Below are 19,740 nucleotides of genomic sequence, written 5' to 3'. Positions count from 1 at the left end.
TTTATTTAGGTGTTCTTTGATTTCTTTCTGTAATATTTTGCAGATTTAAATCCGAAGTGCTCAGAATAGAAGGAAACTAGATTGAAATCTCTGCCCTTATGGAGCTTACATTCAAGTGGGGAAGTTTTAAAGAAAAGACTAAGTCTGAAATCTTCAATATGAGTAATGAAATAAGCCAACAAGATGGTTGAGTGCTGGGATCAGACATGATGAATGTATTAAATCAGAAAGATGCTATGACTTTCTCTAGCAGCACTAGAAGAGATAAAACTGACAGCAGAGGGCTGTAAATTGGAATGAGGGAAAAACAGTACCTCCTTGACTTGATATTCCAGAAATACATTCCAATCTCCAAAGGTGATTGCCCTAACTGGTTTGCCTGGCTTTAACAAAACAGAGCAATGCCCAGATAATCCAGTGGCCGCATTTTTGGCACAAACACCAGCCAGGAAATGAAAAAGATCTTGGTGAGGCCACTAAGCTTTAAGACAAATGGCTGTTACAAGCCGTCGCCATCCTTATCCAAATAACATCATGCAAAATGAGACAAAAGATTAGGAAAATGAATACATAGGGGCCATCAGGAAAAAGTGGCTCACAGGAAAAAAAAAAAGCAAAAGCAAATAAATGCTTGGGAGGTAAATAGAACTAAAAAGGAACAGGGGTGAGGGGAATGCAGTGTTTAACTATTAGGGGAGGGGCGCCTGGGTGGCTCAGTGGGTTGAGCAGCTGACTTCAGCTCAGGTCATCATCTCATGGTTTGTGACTTCGAGCTCCGCATCAGGCTCTGTGCTGACAGCTCAGAGCCTGGAGTCTGCTTCGGATTCTGTGTCTCCCTCTCCCTCTGCCCCTCCCCCACTCATGCTGTGTCTCTCTCTGTTTCAGAAATAAATAAACATTTAAAAAAATGTAAAACTATTAGGGGGGATCAGCCTGGGCACAAGACTCCTTGTGAGCATTTCCAAATGATGATAAGGTCAATCACGTAACCTGATAAAGTCAGTAAGAGGAGGTCTGTTTACATTTACTTTCTTTGCAAACACAAGAACAGATGTCATACTCCAGAGGGAGATATTTTTCCCCCAAAATGATTTTTCTAAGTTGTCATAGAGCAGAGGGAAAATATTCGCCATCAAAAAAAAAAAAATTAAATCACATTATTGGTAATTTTTAGAGCTTTGGACAGTCTCCCTAAAAGAAAGTCATGTATTCCCATATAAACACAGCTTTGCATACAATTCCAGCACCCTGATGCCTAACTTTGAACTTTGGGTTGCAATCTCTGACTCATTTCCCAGCAATGCAAATAAATAATGTTGCTATTTTTGTTCCGCTTTGCCGAAGTTAATGAACCTTCCAGGAAGTCCTCTCTGCAGTTCTACTCTTTAATAATAACGTGCTTAAAATCCATGTTTATGACTCTAGCGTCATCTTGGCTCACCTTCCCCAGCTCCATTTCATTGCAAAGTAATCTGCACAGAGCTCGTATTCACTCGTCTATTCAGTGCACCCCCGGGTGGCTTCACCTCCTGGAAACATCCGGCTCCGTCTCACCTTCCATCCTTGCAGGTTTGTGTTTCCAGATCCCAGCATGCCTGCTGCCCAGCTGCACCTGAGTGTTGAACCCTTGCCTCCCACTCCCACCTCACAGCATCGCTTCTGGGTTAGCCAAGGTTCCAGAGAGACAGAACCAATAGGAGATGCTACATACATACATAGATGCATCGATAGATACATAGGTGCACGGATAGAGGCATAGAGGCAAAAAGACAAAAATCCATGGGCCGCAGTTTGCAAGCTGGAGACCCAGGAAAGACAGTGACATAGTTTGAAGGGTTGAGAGCCAAAGAGTCAATGGTGTAGATTCTAGTCCCGCCCTGAGGACCTGAGAACTAGAAGTGCTGGGGGCAGCAGATCAGTGTCTCAGCTCGAGCTGTCAGGCAGAGAGCGAATTAAACCTCCATCCACCTTTTTGATCCTTTCACATCAGCACTGGGTTGAATGACACCCACCCACTGCTTTATGCATCTGACCAATTCAAATGCTAATCTCTCCAGGGAACATCCTCAAGACACCCTCAGAGATAATGTTTCAAGGGGCGCCTGGGTGGCTCAGTCAGTTAAGCATCAGCGTTCAGGTCATGATCTTGTAGTTTGTGGGTTCGAGCCCCGCGTTGGGCTCTGTGCTGACACCTCGGAGCCTGGAGCCTGCTTCCGATTCTGTGTCTCCCTCCCCTGCTCATGCTCTGTCTCTCAAAACTGAAATAAATGTTAAAAAAAATTTTTTTTAAAGAAATAATGTTTCAATAGCTCTCTGGGCATCCCTTGTCCCAGGCAAGTTGACGCATCCAATTAACCAATACACCAACCCAGCCCCACACTTAACTCTTTCCAACATTCATCCCAGGTCCTGAGTAGAGTCAAAGGAGCACCAGGGGCCCCTGGCGTTCCTTCCAGGTGACTGTCCGAGCTACTTTCTCTTAATTAATCTAAGACACAGCTGATTGGATAGGTCCCCCTCCTATGGCTGGAAAGAAAGTTTTCCTAACTTGACCAAATGGTGTTTTGATGGGTTGAAGGACTCTTTTAGTTTGGTTTTTCTTTGTTTGCCATGGGTGGAGTGTTTGACTGACTGGAAGCACAAGTGACAGAAGAAAGGCAAAATGGGAAAAGAAAGTAAAAACAAAAACAAGAAGGTAGAAGAGGAATGCAACCCGTACTACTCGTGAGGCAGTAAGCGTGGTTAGTACCCAAGTTCCCCTCTACCTATCCTGATTGCGGCTTCTTAATTAAATGTACAAATAATGTCCTTTTTTTTTTTGATGGAGAGGGACTGTCACATCCCCCCCTGCCCAGGGCTTACTTGAGCAGCAGCCTCAATTATCCAGAAGATTTCCCAGAACTGGAGAGTCCGTCGGTGGAAAGCATTCTGCACAGTTTCTGGATAAGGTGATGCCTACATCTGGCAGCTCATGTTTCTGCTCTTAGGGAAGCCTCTCAGGCCCTGCTCAGGGCCCATCAGCTTGCATATCACACACACAGAGCCCTAAGAAATTCATGACTCTCTGTTGACACAGATTAAAAGCAAGTATTTGCGAAGAGCAATGAAGGAAACTGGCATATTTGTGGGGCAAGGGTGCCACTGCCTTCTGTGTGTGTGTGTACGTGTGTATGTGTGTGCGCACACACACGTGCACCTGTGTATATTTAGTCTTTGAAATCCACCGTGTACTTTACATCATAGCACGTCTCGGTAAAGACTAGCCACACCTCAAGTGCTCCATGACCACCTGTGAATAGTGGCTGCATCGTGGACAGCACATCCATGGAAAGCTTACCCTACCAAGGACTCCATAAAAGTGTTCTTAGAGGAATCGCTCCTACAAGGAAGTGAAACCAGGAAGGAGAAAAAGATATAAGAAGCAAGAGTAAATAAATATTTGTGAAGTGTATTGCTGTCTAAGAAAAGTCCAAAAGTAAATGGAAAGCTCAAGGTTGCCAAGCTTTAGCATATGTCCCCAGGGTGAGAACTGCTTCGGTGGCCCATTACTTCTTTGGGTTTCTGCTCTCACTTGCTTTGGCCTCTGATTTATTATTTTCTTGTCAGCTCAGTGACACATTTAAGAAGACTTTTAAGACATTTTTTATCTAGAATTTTCATTGTCTTCAGCTAAAATATTATTCAGACTCTGTATCTTACCTTTCCAAAAATCGATAGCTCTTCACATCCTGTGTTTAACTTTCTATTGGTTGCCCTTAACTTACATTTAAAGACATTATTTCATCTGAAGTTAATCAGTTTATTCATTCTCCCCTTAAAGAAGAGAACCTTGGGGGGCATCTAGCTGGCTTAGTTAGTGGAGCGTGTAACTGTTGATCTCAGGGTCGGGAGTTGGAGCTCCACGTTGGGGGCAGAGATTACTTAATATTTTTTTTAAGTTAAAAAAAAGAAAAAACAGAAAAGAACCTTGGGATTTACTTACATCTCCACTCCATGTTGATGTCTGGCATTTTATTTCCATATTTTAAGAAAAATAATTTAAACTCACTTTTAGAAAATGTTGTTTTTGTTAATGACGATAATATTCCGTTGTGGCTTGTATCTCATTTATTTCTTTTGGAGTTTTTCCTCTTCCTACTAAAGAGCTGTCTCTATGTGCTGGATAGGGTCTAGGGAGTGAGGGTTGCTCACATGTCATCTTTACATTTGAATGATAGTTTAGCTGGATATATAATTCTGGTCCAAATGTATTGTGGAGACTTTTGTAATGCAGCCGGTGAGAAATCTGTGTGCGTTTAATTCTCTGATCTGGTTTCTTTTCTCTTGTTGACAAGGGTTTTTAAAACTTTTATCCTTTCTATTTTATTATGGTGTGTTTAGACCTTTTCCCTTATTGATTCTGTTCTTATAACACCAATCTTCTTTAGTTCTGGGGATTTCTCAGTTTTTCATTCAAATATCTCTTCCCTTTTATTCTCTTTTCTCTGATTCTTGAATTCTTATGACACAGATCCTGGTAGGTGTAGATGGGATGCTATCATCCCATCTCACAAACAGCACACAAGAGGTGACTGACTTGCCCAAGGTCACGGACCTGGGAAAAGGTCGTGGACCCGGGAAATGGTCACATACCTGGTAAATGGTCATGGACCTTGTAAATGGCTGCTGGAAGGTAGGCGCAGGCAACCTGTTTCCTACAGCACTGCATCTCCGGGAGATGATTATTTAAAAATAACCACTTTTACTTGTGTCATTGCCATCAGACATTATCTTGCTTTCTGTGGGCATATCAGTTATGCTTGTTTTTTTTTTTTTTACGTTTATTCATTTTTGAGAGACGGAGAGAGAGAGCATGAGTGAGGGAGGGGCAGAGAGAGAGGGAGACACAGAATCAGAAGCAGGCTCCAGGCTCTGAGCTGTCAGCACAGAGCCCGATGCGGGGCTCGAACTCACAAACCGTGAGATCATGACCTGAGCCGAAGTCAGATGCCCGACTGACTGAGCCACCCGGGAGCCCCAGTTATGCGTGTTTTAAATCCTTGTTCTGGCTGCTCTGATAGCTCTATTGTCTCAAATTTAAGTTCTTCCAGTTGTTGCCTCTCTTTCATGCTTTGTATCTTCTTCCACCTTCCCGTGATTCCTTTCTGTGAGTTCATCTAGGCAGCAGAGCTCCCCTAAAACAGTGTCAGCTGTCCTGGCTTTGGAACTCTATCTAGGGGATGGGCAGGACTTCTATTAAGCGAATTTGTCCTCCTTTCCAGGGATAGTTTTGCTGGGTGTCCAGTGGCTGGAAGTCCTCTGCTTATCCATGGACTCCCTGCTTCTCCCTCTACTGCTATCCCTCCAGGGCACTGCCCCCAACTCCTATCCTGATTACCATTCTCCCAGAGGTTAGATGTCACGCTTGCCTTACCCAGGGGTGGTGGGTCTTGGGATAGTGGGAAGCTCTTCACATCAGCTGGACCGAATCCTCATGCTGTAAAACTCTGGCTAATTCTTTTGTTGGTGACCATTCCCACTCTCGTCTCCCACTAGGCATAACCATCTCTGGGCCCGGGAATCCCCATCTTGTTACTCCCGTGTCATTTAGATGGTGCTGCCTTGCAAGCATGCTGCACTGCTCTTTGTCCTTCGATTGAGAAAAAATAAAAAATAAACACACACACACACACACACACACACACACACAAGCAAAGAAAATAAAGAGAATGAAAAACAATATTTGAAGAAATAATAGCTGAGAACGTTCTAGATCCAAAACTTAGACCTCGTGTGCCAGAGCTGAGGCATGTGGACACTCCAAACCAAGAACTGCCTTAGGGCCACCTGGGTGGCTCACTCGGTTAAGCTTCAGACTTTGGCTCAGGTCATGATCTCACGGTTCATGGGTTGGAGCCCTTCATTGGGTTGGAGCCCCTTGTCGGGCTCTGTGCTAACAGCTCAGAGCCTGGAGCCTGCTTCGGATTCTGTGTCTCCCTCCCTCTCTGCCCCTCCCCTGCACTCTCTCTCTCTCTCTCTCTGAAAAATAAACATAAAAAAAGGTTTTTTTAAAGCTTTAAAAAAATAACTGCCTTAGAGAAATCAAGATTTATCCATCAGCTGGGTCACCCTTATTCCCAGTTACATAATGAGGCTGGAGGTAGAGTCCCCCAAAAGTGAGGGTTCCACAGCAAGGAAGAAGAGGGAGGTGAGGGCTGGTGGGCAACATAGAAGATGTGCTCCACCCAGGTGTAAATCATTTCAATAGAAATGACACCCAACACCATTCAACACAATGGTCAAAAAGTTTAAGAACCAAGAATGGTAGGACATTTTTTAACAGATAAAGTCTATCTACCAAAACTTTCATCTAACATCCTGCTTACTGGTTAAACTTCAGAAGGATTTTTATTAAAGACAGGAACAAGAAAGGAATGCCTGCCATCACCCATTCCTGTTGTTTAACATATTTTAACAAATGCTAAAAGCTAATGAGACAGAGAGAATGACAGAGAGAATGAGAGATAGAGGGACAGACACACAGAGGGAAGTATAAGTATTGTAAAGGAAGAGTGAAAAAAAAAAACCCTATCATTTGCAGATAAACCAACCATTAAAACTAACAAGAAGGGTGCCTGGGTGGCTCAGCTGGTTAAGCGTCTGACTGTTGGTTTCAGCTCAGGTCATGATCTCACATGGTTTGTGAGTTCGAACCTCACATAAGGCTCCATGCTAACTAACAGTGCAGAGCCTGCTGGGAGTCTCTCTCCCTCTCTCTCTGCCCCTCCCTTGCTCTCCCTTTCTCTGACTCTCTTTCAAAAATAAATACACTTTAAAAAATTTAAAAAATAAGAGAGTTTAGCAAGGATGCTACATACAAAGTCAACACCAAAATGTTATGCCAGAAAACGTAATTAAAACATACCATTCGCCAAAGCAACAAAGATATAAAATATCTAGAAGTGAGATAAGCAAAATATGTAACACTTTTATGGGGGATACTATAAAATGTTATTAAAGAATATAAGAGGCTTTCCTCAACCATACAAATGCAATGAAATGCCAATAAAAATCCCAAAAGTATTAAGAAAAAATACAGAGATGCAAAAGTACAACTTTGAAAAAGAACAAAGAGGGATGACCTATTCCACCAAGTATTTCAAGTTCAAATTCAAAACTTTTTGAAGTGTGGTTTTACCATAGCAACAGACGAATGAAACAGAACAGAGCCCAGAATGGGAAATTGGTATTCAATATTGCTAGTGTCAGAAATCTTGTGTGGAAGGATAAATTATTCAGTAGTGTTTGGCAAATTGGCTAAATATTTGGAAAATTTAATATAGAACTAGATTATGACCTAGTATATAAAATATACATATTAGTATATGCTATGTAATATTTGCATACCTCAAAAAATTAGCTCCACATGACATTGACTAGAATCCCTTTTAAAATCTCCTAAAATTGGGGCACCTTTGTGGCTCAGCCGGTTAGGTATCTAACTCTTTATTTCGGCCTAGGTCATGATCTCACAGTTGTGAGATCTAGTCCTGCATCGATCTCTGTGCTGAGCATGGAGCCTTCTCAAGAATCTCTCTCTCCCTCTTCCTCTGCCTCTCCTCCTTCTCTCAAATAAAGTAAAATATCCTAAAATAGATATTAGTAAATTGAATCCAACAACACATTAAAAAAAGCATTCACCAAGATCAAGTGGGATTTATTCCTGGGATACAAGAGTGGTTCAATATTCACAAATCAATTAACGTGCTACACCACATCAACGAGAGAAAGGATAAAACCCATATGATCATTCCAATAGACGCAGAAAATTTTTTGACAAAGTACAACATCCATTCATGATCAAAACCCTCTACAAAGTAGTTTGAGGGGGAACATACCTCAACATAATAAAGGACATATACAAAAACTGCACAGCTAACATCATACTCAATCAGGAAAAAGAGCTTTTTTTTGAAGGTCAGGAAGAAGACAGGGATGTCCACTCTCACCACCAGTATTCAACATAGTACTGGAAGTCCTAGCCACAGCAATCAGACAACAAAAAGAAATAAAAAGCATCCAAATCGGTAAGGAAGAAGTAGACCTTTCACTATTTTCAGATCACATGAGACTATATATAGACAACTCTAAAGACGCTACCAAAAAACCTACTAGATAAATGAATTCAGTAAGGTCGCAGGATACAAAGTCAATATATAGAAAACCATTGTGTTTCTGCACACAAATAAAGAAGTAGCAGAAAGAGAAATTAAGAAAACAGTCCCAACTTACAATTGCACCAAAAATAATAAAATGCCTAGAAATAAACGAAACCAAGGAGGTGAAAGATCTCTACTCTGGAAACTATAAAATACTATGCAATAAATTGAAGATGACACAAACAAATGGAAACGTATTCCATGCTCATGGACTGAGAGAACAAATATTGTTAAAATATCCATACCACCCAAAGCAGTCTACACATTTAATGTAATCCCTATCAAAATACCAAAAGCATTTTTCACAGAACTAGAACAAACAATCCTAAAATTCATGTGGAACCACAGAAGACCAGCAATCCTGAAAAAGGAAAACAAAATTGGAGGTATCACAATCCCAGATTTCAAGATATCCTACAAAGCTGCAGTAATTGAAACAGTATGGCACTGGCACAAAAATAAACATATAGATCAGTGGAACAGAATGAGAGCCCAGATATAAATTCACGATTACATGGTCAACTAATTTTCTATAAAGGAGGCAACAATATCCAATGGGAAAAAGTCTTTTCAATGAAAGGTGTTTATTTTTTGACAGCTACATGCAAAAAAAAAAAAAAGAAAGAAAGAAACTGGACCACTTTCTTACACCACACACAAAAATAAACTCAAAATGGATTAAAGACCTAAATGTAATTTTTTAAAATGTTTATTTCTTTTTGAGAGGGACAGAGACAGAATGCAAGGGGTTAGGGGCAGACAGAGAGGGAGACGCAGAAGCAGAAGCAGGCTCCAGGCTCTGAGCTATCAGCACAGAGCCCGACGCGGAGCTCAAACTAATGAGCTGTGAGATCATGACCTGAACTGAAGTTGGACGCTCAACCAGCTGAGCCACTCAGGTGCCCCTAAAGACCTAAATGTAAGACCGGAAACCATAGAAGTCCTAGAAGAGAGCACAGGCAGTAATTTCTCTGACATCAGCCATAGCAACATTTTCTAGATATGTCCCCTCAGGCAAGGGAAACCAAAGCGAAAATACACTCTTGGGATTACATCAAAATAAAAATCTTCTGCCCAGCATAGGAAGTAATCAATAAAAACCAAAGACAGCCTACTGAATGGGAGAAGAGATTTGCAAATGACATATCCAAATGAAGGGTTAATATCCAAAACATATAAAGAACTTGTACAACTAAACACACACACACACACACACACACACACACACACGCACAAATAATCCAATTAAAAAATGGGCACAACACATGGACAGACATTTCTCCGGAGACATCCAGATGGCCAACAGACACGTGAAAAGATGCTCAACATCACTCATCAGGGAAATGCAAATCGAAACCACAATGAGATATCACCTCACACCTGTCAGAATGGCTAACATCAAAAACACAATGAACAAGTGCTGGCAAGCATGTGGAGAAAAAAGAACCTTCGCGCACTGTTGGTGGGAATGCAAACTGGGGCAGCCACTGTGGAAAACAGTAGGGAAGTTCCTCAAAAAACTAAAAATAGGGGCGCCTGGGTGGCGCAGTCGGTTAAGCGTCCGACTTCAGCCAGGTCACGATCTCGCGGTCCGTGAGTTCGAGCCCCGCGTCGGGCTCTGGGCTGATGGCTCAGAGCCTGGAGCCTGTTTCCGATTCTGTGACTCCCTCTCTCTCTGCCCCTCCCCCGTTCATGCTCTGTCTCTCTCTGTCCCAAAAATAAATAAACGTTGAAAAAAAAAATTAAAAAAAAAAAAAACAAACTAAAAATAGAATTGCTTTCGATCCGGTAATTGCACTACTGGGTATTTACCCAAAGAATAGGAAACCACTAACTTGTAAAGATATGTGCACCCCTATGTTTACTGCAGCATTATTTACAATAGCCAAATTACGGAAGCGGCTCAAGTGTCCACCTGTCGATGAATGGATAAGGAATGTGTGGTGTATCATACGATGGATTATTACTCAGCCATAAAAAAGAATGAGATCTTGCCATTTGCAACAACATGGATGGATCTCGAGGGTAGGGTGCTAAAGGAAATACTCAGTTAGCGAAAGACAAGTACCATACGATTTCACGCCTATGTGGAATTTAAGAAACAAAACCAAGGAACCAAGGAAAAGAGAACCAAGGAAAAAGAGAGAAAAAAGCAGACTCTTAACTAGAGAGAACAAACCGATGGTTACCCGAGGGGAGGTGAATGGGGAGATGGGTGAAATAAGACAAGGGGACCGGGGCGCCTGGGCGGCTCAGTCAGTTGAGCGGCTGACTTCGGCTCAGGTCATGATCTCGTGATTTGTGAGTTCGAGCCCCGCGTCGGGCTCTGTGCTGACAGCTCAGAGCCTGGAGCCTGTTTCAGATTCTGTGTCTCCCTCTCTCTCTGACCCTCCCCCACTCATGCTCTGTCTCTCTGTTAAAAATAAATAAACGTCAAAAAAAATTAAAAAAAAAAAGAGAAGAGGACCAATAGGACACTTATGGTGATGAGCACTGAGTCATGTATGGAAGTGTCGAATCACTCTATTGTCCACCTGAAACCACTATAACACTGTATGTTAACTATACTGAAATTAAAAATATATATAAATCTAAAAAATTCATTAAAAATAATAAAATAAACATTGAAAATACAACCAGCATATGATCCAGCAATCCTAATTGTGGGTATTCATCTGAAGGAAATAAAAATACTTTCTTGGAAAAAAAAAATAGATAAGATATCCTACAATTGAAGATCTGGGTCAAGAGATATTGGGTAAATGGTACAGAGGGGATTTTCAGTGTGGAAGCTGAAAGCAATACGTAGTTAATATATTCCCTCAACTTATATATCTAAGAGGCATGAAGGTGATGAGCCAGTTTTCTGGAAAGAAATATGTGAATTATTTTGCCAAGAAAAAAAAAAAAAGAAATCTTTTCCTGAGGTAAAATTAAATCAACCATATTGAAGAATTGGAAGTTGGCATCATGAGAAACAAGTTGATCCACAGCACCGACAATGTTGGGGGCATAATCCCTAGAGGGTGGAATCGTCCCAGGGTTGAGAAATACCTCTGATACCGACTTAGGTCAACTCTAACTCATCGCGGCAAATCTAGCTCAAAGCATCCATTGCAATTCTACTACCTGCCGCTCCCTCCACCAACCTGTCAGGTTCAACTACTCGGTGCATTTTGAGTCGGGACCGTGGGTGTGTTTTGCGTTTGTGTGGTGTGTGCACTGGGTTGGTACAGGGCCTTGCTCCTCAGAGGTGGTTTAGGCTCACCCCGGACCTTGTTGGAAATGCCAAGTCTCCACCCACTCCTGGTGAATCAGAGTCATTTTCCCAACGTCCCCATAGACACCTTACAGTTCGAAAAATGTTTAAAACGTAAAGAAAACTCTTAAGTTTGAAGACAGATCATAGCCACGCAGGGGGTAAGGCTATGATCGGTCCCTGAGCTCTACTGGGAATATCCTTGTCCCACGTTCTCCAATAATCTAAAGATGAAATTTCATCCCTTGTGGGTAAAGGCCGTAACATCCCTTTTTACTCTGGGCTCACTTGTTCATCAGCCTTAATGATCTAAAATGTGGCCCAGATGTCCGAACAAACAAACAAAATCCACTCCGGGTGACTTAGCATGGATGTCTCAACATCTACCCATCAGGGAATAGGGAAGGAAGTCAAGTGAAGGCTGGGGGTGAGGTTTACAATGAGAATTGATGGTAGAAAGAATAGCTTTAACATTTTCCTGGTTATTTAGTTTTATAAATCTTGTTCACGCCTCAAAAACAGGAGCTCAAATCTTAGATAAGTGGTTCTCAAGCCTCACCGCACATTAGAATCACCTGAAAAACCCTTTAAAAAAAAAAGAAAGAACACCAAAGCCTCAGTCTCAGAGATTCTGGTCTAAATGGGCTCAGACACACGTAGCTTATGAGAGCTTCTCAGGCGATTCTAATAAGCAGCCAGGGTTTCAATTCACCAGCTTAGTGGTTTGGGGGCATTCATTGTAGGGGCCGGAGGCCTGGCCACCTAAGTAGCCCTACGTAGTTTCTTTATAGCTTGCTGGTCATTGCTGACGTTTAGGATGCCCTAACCTGATTACCCAATCCTGATTACCAGGATTTTAAGAGGAAAACACTTTATATATTAGAAGTGATTTTGAGGGGCGCCTGGGTGGCTCAGTTGGATAAGCGTCTGACTTTGGCTCAAGGTCATGATCTCACAGCTTGTGAGTTCGGCCCCGCAATGGGCTCTGTGCTGACAGCTCAGAGCCAGGAGCCTGATCCGGGTTCTTTCTCTCCCCCTCTCTTTGCCCCTCCTCCGCTCATGCTCTCTCTCTCTCTCTCTCTCTCTCTCTCTCTCTCTCTCTCTTAGATAAATAAAACATTAAAAATCTTTTAAACAACAACAAAAAAAGAAGTGATTTTGACAGAAACTCAGAGAGCCTAGGACTAAAGGATACAGAGACACATATCCGAGGTTTTGTGTCACAGTTAAAGAAAATCTAGAGGGAAATGGTAGAATGAAGCAGACACCCACCATCTGTCCCTTTTAATCCTCCCCCTATAGACCAATGCTTAACGTGCGCCCAACAATCCTTGTTACAATGCAGTTTCTGACCCAGCTGGTCTGGGGAAGCCTTGAGGCGTAGCTGGTCCAGGGGCCACACTTACCATAGCAAGGTGCTAGATCCTACTGATGGTCAGGACTCAGTCTCAGGGCCCTTTTTTGGGACCCAAACAAGAAAATGGCTCCCTCACTCCTGCAGAATGAATTCCATTGTGGTTCTTCATATCCAGAACCACTCTGCTCAAAATCATTCTTAATCTCCCACTGGACAATGTTATCAGAGGATCAGGGGCTATTGAGTTAGAATGGGCTTCAAGGGCACCTAGCTTGGCCCACTGATTACCCAAGTGTGGCAATGAAACCAAGATGCAAAGGATCTGCCAAATTCACAGGCGATAGAGGTTAAGTCAAAACTGGATCCAAAGCCAGACCATGAAAGCAGCAGTTAAGGATTCTACATTAAAAAAAAAAAAAAGTCAAAACAATTGCTTTGGGTTACTTTTTTTTTTAAGTTTGTTTATTTATTTTGAGAGAGAGAGAGAGACACACAGCTTACTTATTTTGAGAGAGAGAAAGGGAGAGACACAGCACAGATTGGGGGAAGGGCAGAGAGAGAAGGAGAGAGAGAGAATCCCAAGCATGCTCCACACTGTCAGCACAGAGCCTGAATCGGGGCTCGAACTCATGAACCAAGAGATCATGGCCGAGCCTGAAATCAAGAGGGGACGCTTAATCGAATGAGCCACTCAGGCGCCCCTCTTTGTGTTATTTTCTAAATGACACACCACTTGATTATACTCAGGGAGTTTGTAGACAAATAAAGCAAGGTCAAAAGAAATATACAACCATAAAGCTGGACCCACTGGCCTTCTGGCCCTAAGATGGGGCAGATAACGTGCTGGAGAGGCTTGCCTGTCCCTGGGACCACACAGGAGCATTGTTTCCTTTCCGGTGGGATTTCCATAAAGAAGTCTCAAGGCCCCCACAGAAGCTGCCCCATGTCACTTTCGTTTTCTGAAACCCCTTCTCAAGTGATGTTCTAAGCCCCACAGAAGAATGACATTCACTTTTGGGTATAATATCTTGCTCAATATTAAGAAACCCTCGTGTGAAACTGAAGACCTACACTGTTCTTTCAAAGGGGATTGGGGTGTAAGGATCATATTGCCAGAACGTTGAGAAACATACCCAGCCAAGTGAGTCTGATTCTTGGTCCATTATTTGTTCCTTTTGTGGCTCCTTCAAAAACACGGAACAAGTGCCAACGAAATCGGCAGACCCGGTGGCATTCTGAGTCCTGGGGCCATTGATGCGGCTGGGTCGGTGACCACACCGGCTCCTAGGTGTCCCCTTTTTTGCCACACTGTGTAAGCTGGACTCGTTATCATTTTTGCCCTCAAAGCTCGGGACTAGGATGAGACTGCCCCAGCAGACAGATTACCATATTATCACGCTCCCACTAGCTATCCGAGTCTGGAATTAAGAACCATCCACAGGGAAATCAGCCTGAATGCCACAAGTCTGAATGTTAAATACAAGCACCACAGGGGCTTCCCGGGGAGGGAGGTCTGCTGGGCGTCTGCCCTCTCCACTCCCAACTTTGCCTGGCTTTTGTCTTCTATTTCGTGTTGCTGGTAAATCCAATTCTGTCTCCATTACCATAGGCCACCTCGGCGCTTTCTTGGGAATTAGGTTGTCGGGACAGGCAGGGAAGCAAATACATACCTCTGGTGTCAAGGGATCAGGGTTAAGCTCATTTTCACTTTTGTGATATTTCAAAAGATCACAAATTGTTTTCTTAGGGCCTAGTCAGAGGGACAGGAAAGAGCTGGAGGGTGAGACACCAAACTGCGGCCAGTGGTGATGTTTGAGCAATGAGCCTGGAGCTGCTTTTACATGTTTCTCATTGTACTTTATTTTTCTTAATTGCCTTAATGGGCATGTGGTGCGCTGCAAAGGGAAGTGAAATTGTTTTCCTTAGTTGCTGTAATTTACAGAGAGACAGTTTGATCATATAACCCAGGGACTTTTCAATTCCATTCATCTTGGGGGAGAGGGAGAGGATTCTTTTTAAGTGAACGATGTGTTCACTAACGAATTCAAAGCCTATAAAGGGAAAAACCCGTGTTTCTTCACCGCCCTGTCTCACAATAGCTATTAGATGACCACACCATCATCAAAGCGGTGGAAAATGTCCGTGGGAGGGGGACCGGGGCTTCAAGAGTTGCACTTGGCCAAGGCAATTGATTCCGACACCCCATCCACAGGCTCAAGGTGATGCCGTGAACCCGGGAAAGTCCAGGCCTGGTTCTGGCTGCCATGGGTCTGTTCTGATCCCAGAAGATGTGGAGGGGGTCCTGGCTCTGGGTTGCCTGGCGTCGACTGTGAGTTCCCAGCAGAGGCCTGGCGTCTCCGTCTGAGTATGACTTGACCAGCCACACACAGAGCCCGACTAGGACAGTAGGGTCTGGGCGTCCCGGGGAGAGGAGGACGCCGGCACCTCCTGACAGAGAAAAGGCCAAAGGCCACAGGCAGGGGTGCCTCCCCAGCAGTGGGGAGTGGGGGCTGGCTGGCTGGGGGCCTGGAGAAAGCCCCGCGTCCAGCGAGCTGGGTCTGCACTCCTAGACCGTGCCAGGGTCCCAGGGCGCAGGGCCAGCTCCCGAGCATTTCCTGCCAGTCGCCCCGCCCATCCCGCCTCGCGCTCCGCCCACGCCGCCTCGCCCTGCTCGGCGCAGCCCGCCCCCGCCCTCCTCCCGCCCCGCCGCTGGGGGGCGCCCGCGCGCCGCCCCCGCTATAAAGCGACGGGCCAGCGTCCCGCGCACCAGCGAGTGGGTTCCAGAGACGCCTAGGACGCCCTGGGAGCCATGGGCGAGCTCCCGTTCTTCAGGGCGCGCACGGCCTTGTACCCGGACCACCTGTGGATCTGGGAAAGGTCCGTGTACGTGGACGAGAACCAGCGTACCTGGCTGCCCATAATCATCGAGGTACAGCCGCCCTGGGGCAGGCGGGGCTGGGCGTGGGCGGCCGCGTCCACGCGGGTTTCTCCGCGGAGTGCGCTCGGCCACGTGGGGGTCCTGCCTTGGAGTTTGGGGTGTTTCCTGCCTCCTCTGTAGTGGCATTTATTTAGTTTTTTGCCTTTTTTTTTTTTAATGTACCTATATGTACTTTTATTTTAAAAAATTTGGGGGGGGGGGCACCTGGGTGACTCAGTCGCTTAAGTGTCAGACTTGGGCTCAGGTCATGATCTGACGGTTTGTTGAGTTGGAGCCCCACATCGGACCCTGTGTTGACAGCTCGGAGCCTGGAGCCTGCTTTGGATTTTGCGTCCCGTCTCTCTGCCCCTCCTCTGCTCGTGCTCTGTCTCTCTCTCTCTCTCTCTCTCTCTCTCTCTCTCTCTCAAAAATAAACATAAAAAAAATTTAAAAAATTTTTATGAATATATAGAACTTACCAAACTCAACACCCGAAAAACTAATAATCCAGTGAAGAAATGGGCAGAGGACATGAATAGACACCTATGTGTCCTTTAAACAATCAAGTTAAATATTTACTTTTTTTAAAGTCAGATATTTGTAGAATATCCTTTTTTTTTTCAGCCTCTGCTTGGGGAAGATCTTCTTAAACATACCGCCCAAACCACAAACCAGAGTTTTTCACATAATCATTGTAAGTTCTGCATGAAGCATAACCCACTAGCAAACCGTGGGGCAGGGTTTGCTTCCATGTAATTGAGAGCGTTCTTAATATGTAAAGATTTACTTAATAAGAAAAAGATGAAGAAGGAAACTAAAAGTGGTTGAAGGATGCAGAAAACTCTATACTAACACAGCAAGAATGGTGATTTCCACTTACATCTTGCAGGATGATCTGAATTATGTCTTAACAATTCTAATTTATTTCATAGATGGAAAACTGTTAAAAATGTTTCCACTCTGGAGAGAGAGTCATTGAATAAGCATGAGGGCCTGGTTTATATGCCAAGCACGATTCTAGACTGTTGAGGGTTTGCAGCGAATGTGATAAAATCCTACTACTTGTGAGGCTGACACTGGGCTGGGGTGAAGGACAGCAAAGTAATCGAGGCTGGTGGTAAGTTGTGTCGGATGAGAGGCAGTTAACTAGTGGTGTGGGGTCTTCAGGCAAGACCCCGCAAGAGTATTCATTCTCGTTTGCCTGTAATTTTATTTATTTATTTATTCATTTATTTATTTATTTATTTATTTTTATTTATTTTTGGGACAGAGAGAGACAGAGCATGAACGGGGGAGGGGCAGAGAGAGAGGGAGACACAGAATCGGAAAGAGGCTCCAGGCTCTGAGCCATCAGCCCAGAGCCCGACGCGGGGCTCGAACTCACGGACCGCGAGATCGTGACCTGGCTGAAGTCGGACGCTTAACCGACTGCGCCACCCAGGCGCCCCCGTTTGCCTGTCATTTTAGCTGAAACCTTTGCAAACCACAGTTTTAGGCCTGCCTGCCTCGTGTGTATTTCAGAGTTGGATTTCCCTGAAATTTGTCCCTCTAGACGTAACATTTGTGCAGAGAGCTATCTAAAAGAAAGAGTGTGAGCCCTGTGTCGATCTAGCAGAGAATGTTCCAGGCAGAGGACGACAGATACAAGAGATCACTGGGAATGTGGCATGTCCCCGAAATGGCGAGGAGGCCTTTGGGGCTGGAACAGGGTGGAGGGTGAGGGGCAAAATGGGAGAGGGGGGAGGCAGGGGCCCAGACAGTGAAGGTTTCAGGTGCTTCTGCCCACGATGAGAAGCCACGGGAGGGCATCGAGCAGGGGAGTGGCGTTTTAGATGCACACCCTGGCTGTCGTCCGGGGATCTGGTTGTGGGGCACATGATCAACCAGACAGCAAGTTAGATTTATTGCAATAGATGGGCAGTGGTGGAGGTGGGGAAAAGTGGTCTGTCACCTGGTTGTGGGGTCCGGGGATATTTGTCTCTCGATTTCCGCTCAGGTCATTATCTCACTGTTTGTGAGTTGGAGCCCCGTGTTGGGCTCTGTGCTGACAACACGGATTCTGCTTGGGATTCTCTCTTCTCCCTCTGCCTCTCTCTGTCTCTCTCTCTGTGTCCCTAACCGCCCCCCCCAAATAAATAAATATTAATAAAAAATAAAAGGAGCTCTATGACAAAATAAAAAAAAAAAAAAAAAAAAAACAAAGACAATCCCAGAGCAGCTGAACTAAGGAAGTTCAAGGACAAACTCTCAGTTTGTTGTGTGGCCCTGTCTCGGTGTCCAGACACACGTGACCGCTGGTCGTCCTGGCCTGGCCAGAGTCCGCGAGAGGAACATGCGTGGCTCAAGGGAACAGCGGTCACGGGCAGTTCAGATGCCGGCGAGGCTGCGAGGGTGGCAGGAAGGACTCTGGTCACCTGTGGGACCGGGAGCCTGGGCCCTGAAGGTGTGCCGGGCCTTCCCTCCTCTTCAGATGGAGAGTAGCCTCCAAGTACTCATGCGGCAGGAAGATGTGCTCCCGGGGGAGGCTGTGTGCCCCGGCCTGCTAGCCCCCGGCCTGCTGCCCTCCATGTGGCAGCTCTACCCTGAAAGACGATACCGAGGCTCAGACTCCAGTTTCTGGCGCATCGTGTACCACATCGAGGCAAGTGTGTCCCTTCTCCCGGGGACCATCGGGTGGCCTTGGGTGGCCCTGCGCCCCCTCCCCCCCATGTCTGGCCTCCGCTCCCTCCGGCTCTGCACCAAAAACTAAAAATAACACGGACAGGAGCTTACAGCTGCAGCATTTTAAAGGACTGGGTGAGAGAGATGTTAGAAGAAGATGAATGACTGGGGCCACCCGCTGAGGTCCAGCAGAAGCCCCCTCGGCTGCAGGGGGTCGGGGAGCCTCTCTGGAGGGCAGTCAGGGGGTGAAGGCTGGTGGGAGGAGGGGCTCCTAGGATCCCTCGCCCCCCAGCAGGTTCCCGCCTCCCGCTCCAAACTACCGTGAGGCCCGGAGCCAGGAAGAGACGGATGGAAGGATGCCCAGGGCTCTGGCCATTGGTCCCCTTCTCTCATGCAGTTCAGTGGCACGGAGGAGATGCTCCTTGAGCAGCTGCCGGACCCGGAGTATGAGTGACGAGGTAAGTACCTTTGGGGCGCGAGACCTGTTAGTCTGGAGTGACCAGGTCGGGGAGAAGGAGCAGCCTTTTCACCACGAAGGCAGTGCTGACTTCCACCCCGGCCGTACTGCCCTCCGAGGATCTCGGGGGCGGGGGTGGGGGGGGGCTCTCCCCTCTGCCACCTCGGAGACTAATAATTTTGGGGCAGCCCCCTTAACTGCACATCTGTACCGCGCCTCACAGGTTACGGGCATTGTGGATTATCACGCCAACTGCGCCGGGGATCGTTTGACTCAATAGGTCACCAGAATGAGCTTCGAGGAAGTACAGTAACTTCTTAGGTCCCAGAGCCAGGTTCCAAATCCAGGCGTTCCGTCGCCGGGCCGCTCGCTGTGGTCAGAGTCTGCCCCTGCGAGGCCTCAGCTCCGGGGACCCGCGCTCACCTCCAGGCTCCCGGTCCAGACCTGCCCCCGCCGGCTCTGCCTCTGCCCACCCCCCCAAAACCTCCCTCCACCCCGCCTCCGGCCCGCCCTTCCACTCTACCAGGTCCTGTCCTTTGCCTTTGACTGTGTCTTCTCTCATCCTTCTCTTGGTCCAGGCCCCACGGCTCCTGTCTCCTCCTGTCCCCAAGTGCTGCAGGCCTGCAGTGGGGACGTTCATGCTTGTGCCCCTACTCGTGTGCCAGCCCTGTGTGTTCTGTTCTGTGCCCCCCACCCCCCGCCCCGGCCCGGGAGAGAATGAGAGGCGGGAGACGAGCCTGCCTGCAGCCCCGTCCAGGTGCCCCGGCTGTCCTGCCCTCTGGCTTTCTCCTGGTGGGTTTTGGCCTCTCTCTTCATTCTGCTGCTCTCGGTAACTAGTGTCGTGGGGCTGCGTACCCCGGGCTGCTTCTCACTCTGTTCCCTCAGCTCCGT

At 46.0% G+C, this 19,740-nt stretch overlaps 1 protein-coding gene across 1 annotated transcript; it reads left to right on the top strand.

Moving 5' to 3' along the window:
* Window positions 1-15,607: 15,607 nt before the first annotated feature.
* Window positions 15,608-18,846, top strand: TCL1A (TCL1 family AKT coactivator A). The gene is made up of 3 exons (XM_043554557.1): window positions 15,608-15,743; window positions 18,202-18,372; window positions 18,790-18,846. The coding sequence occupies exons 1-3, from the start codon at window positions 15,624-15,626 to the stop codon at window positions 18,844-18,846; spliced, it is 348 nt and encodes a 115-aa protein (XP_043410492.1). The 5' UTR covers window positions 15,608-15,623.
* Window positions 18,847-19,740: the final 894 nt, after the last annotated feature.

The sequence above is a fragment of the Prionailurus bengalensis genome, chromosome B3 (assembly GCF_016509475.1).
Source record: "Prionailurus bengalensis isolate Pbe53 chromosome B3, Fcat_Pben_1.1_paternal_pri, whole genome shotgun sequence".
Taxonomy (NCBI): Eukaryota; Metazoa; Chordata; class Mammalia; order Carnivora; family Felidae; genus Prionailurus; species Prionailurus bengalensis.
The sequence above is the reverse complement of the archived record's forward strand: the minus strand, read 5'-3'. Positions and strand labels throughout refer to the sequence as shown.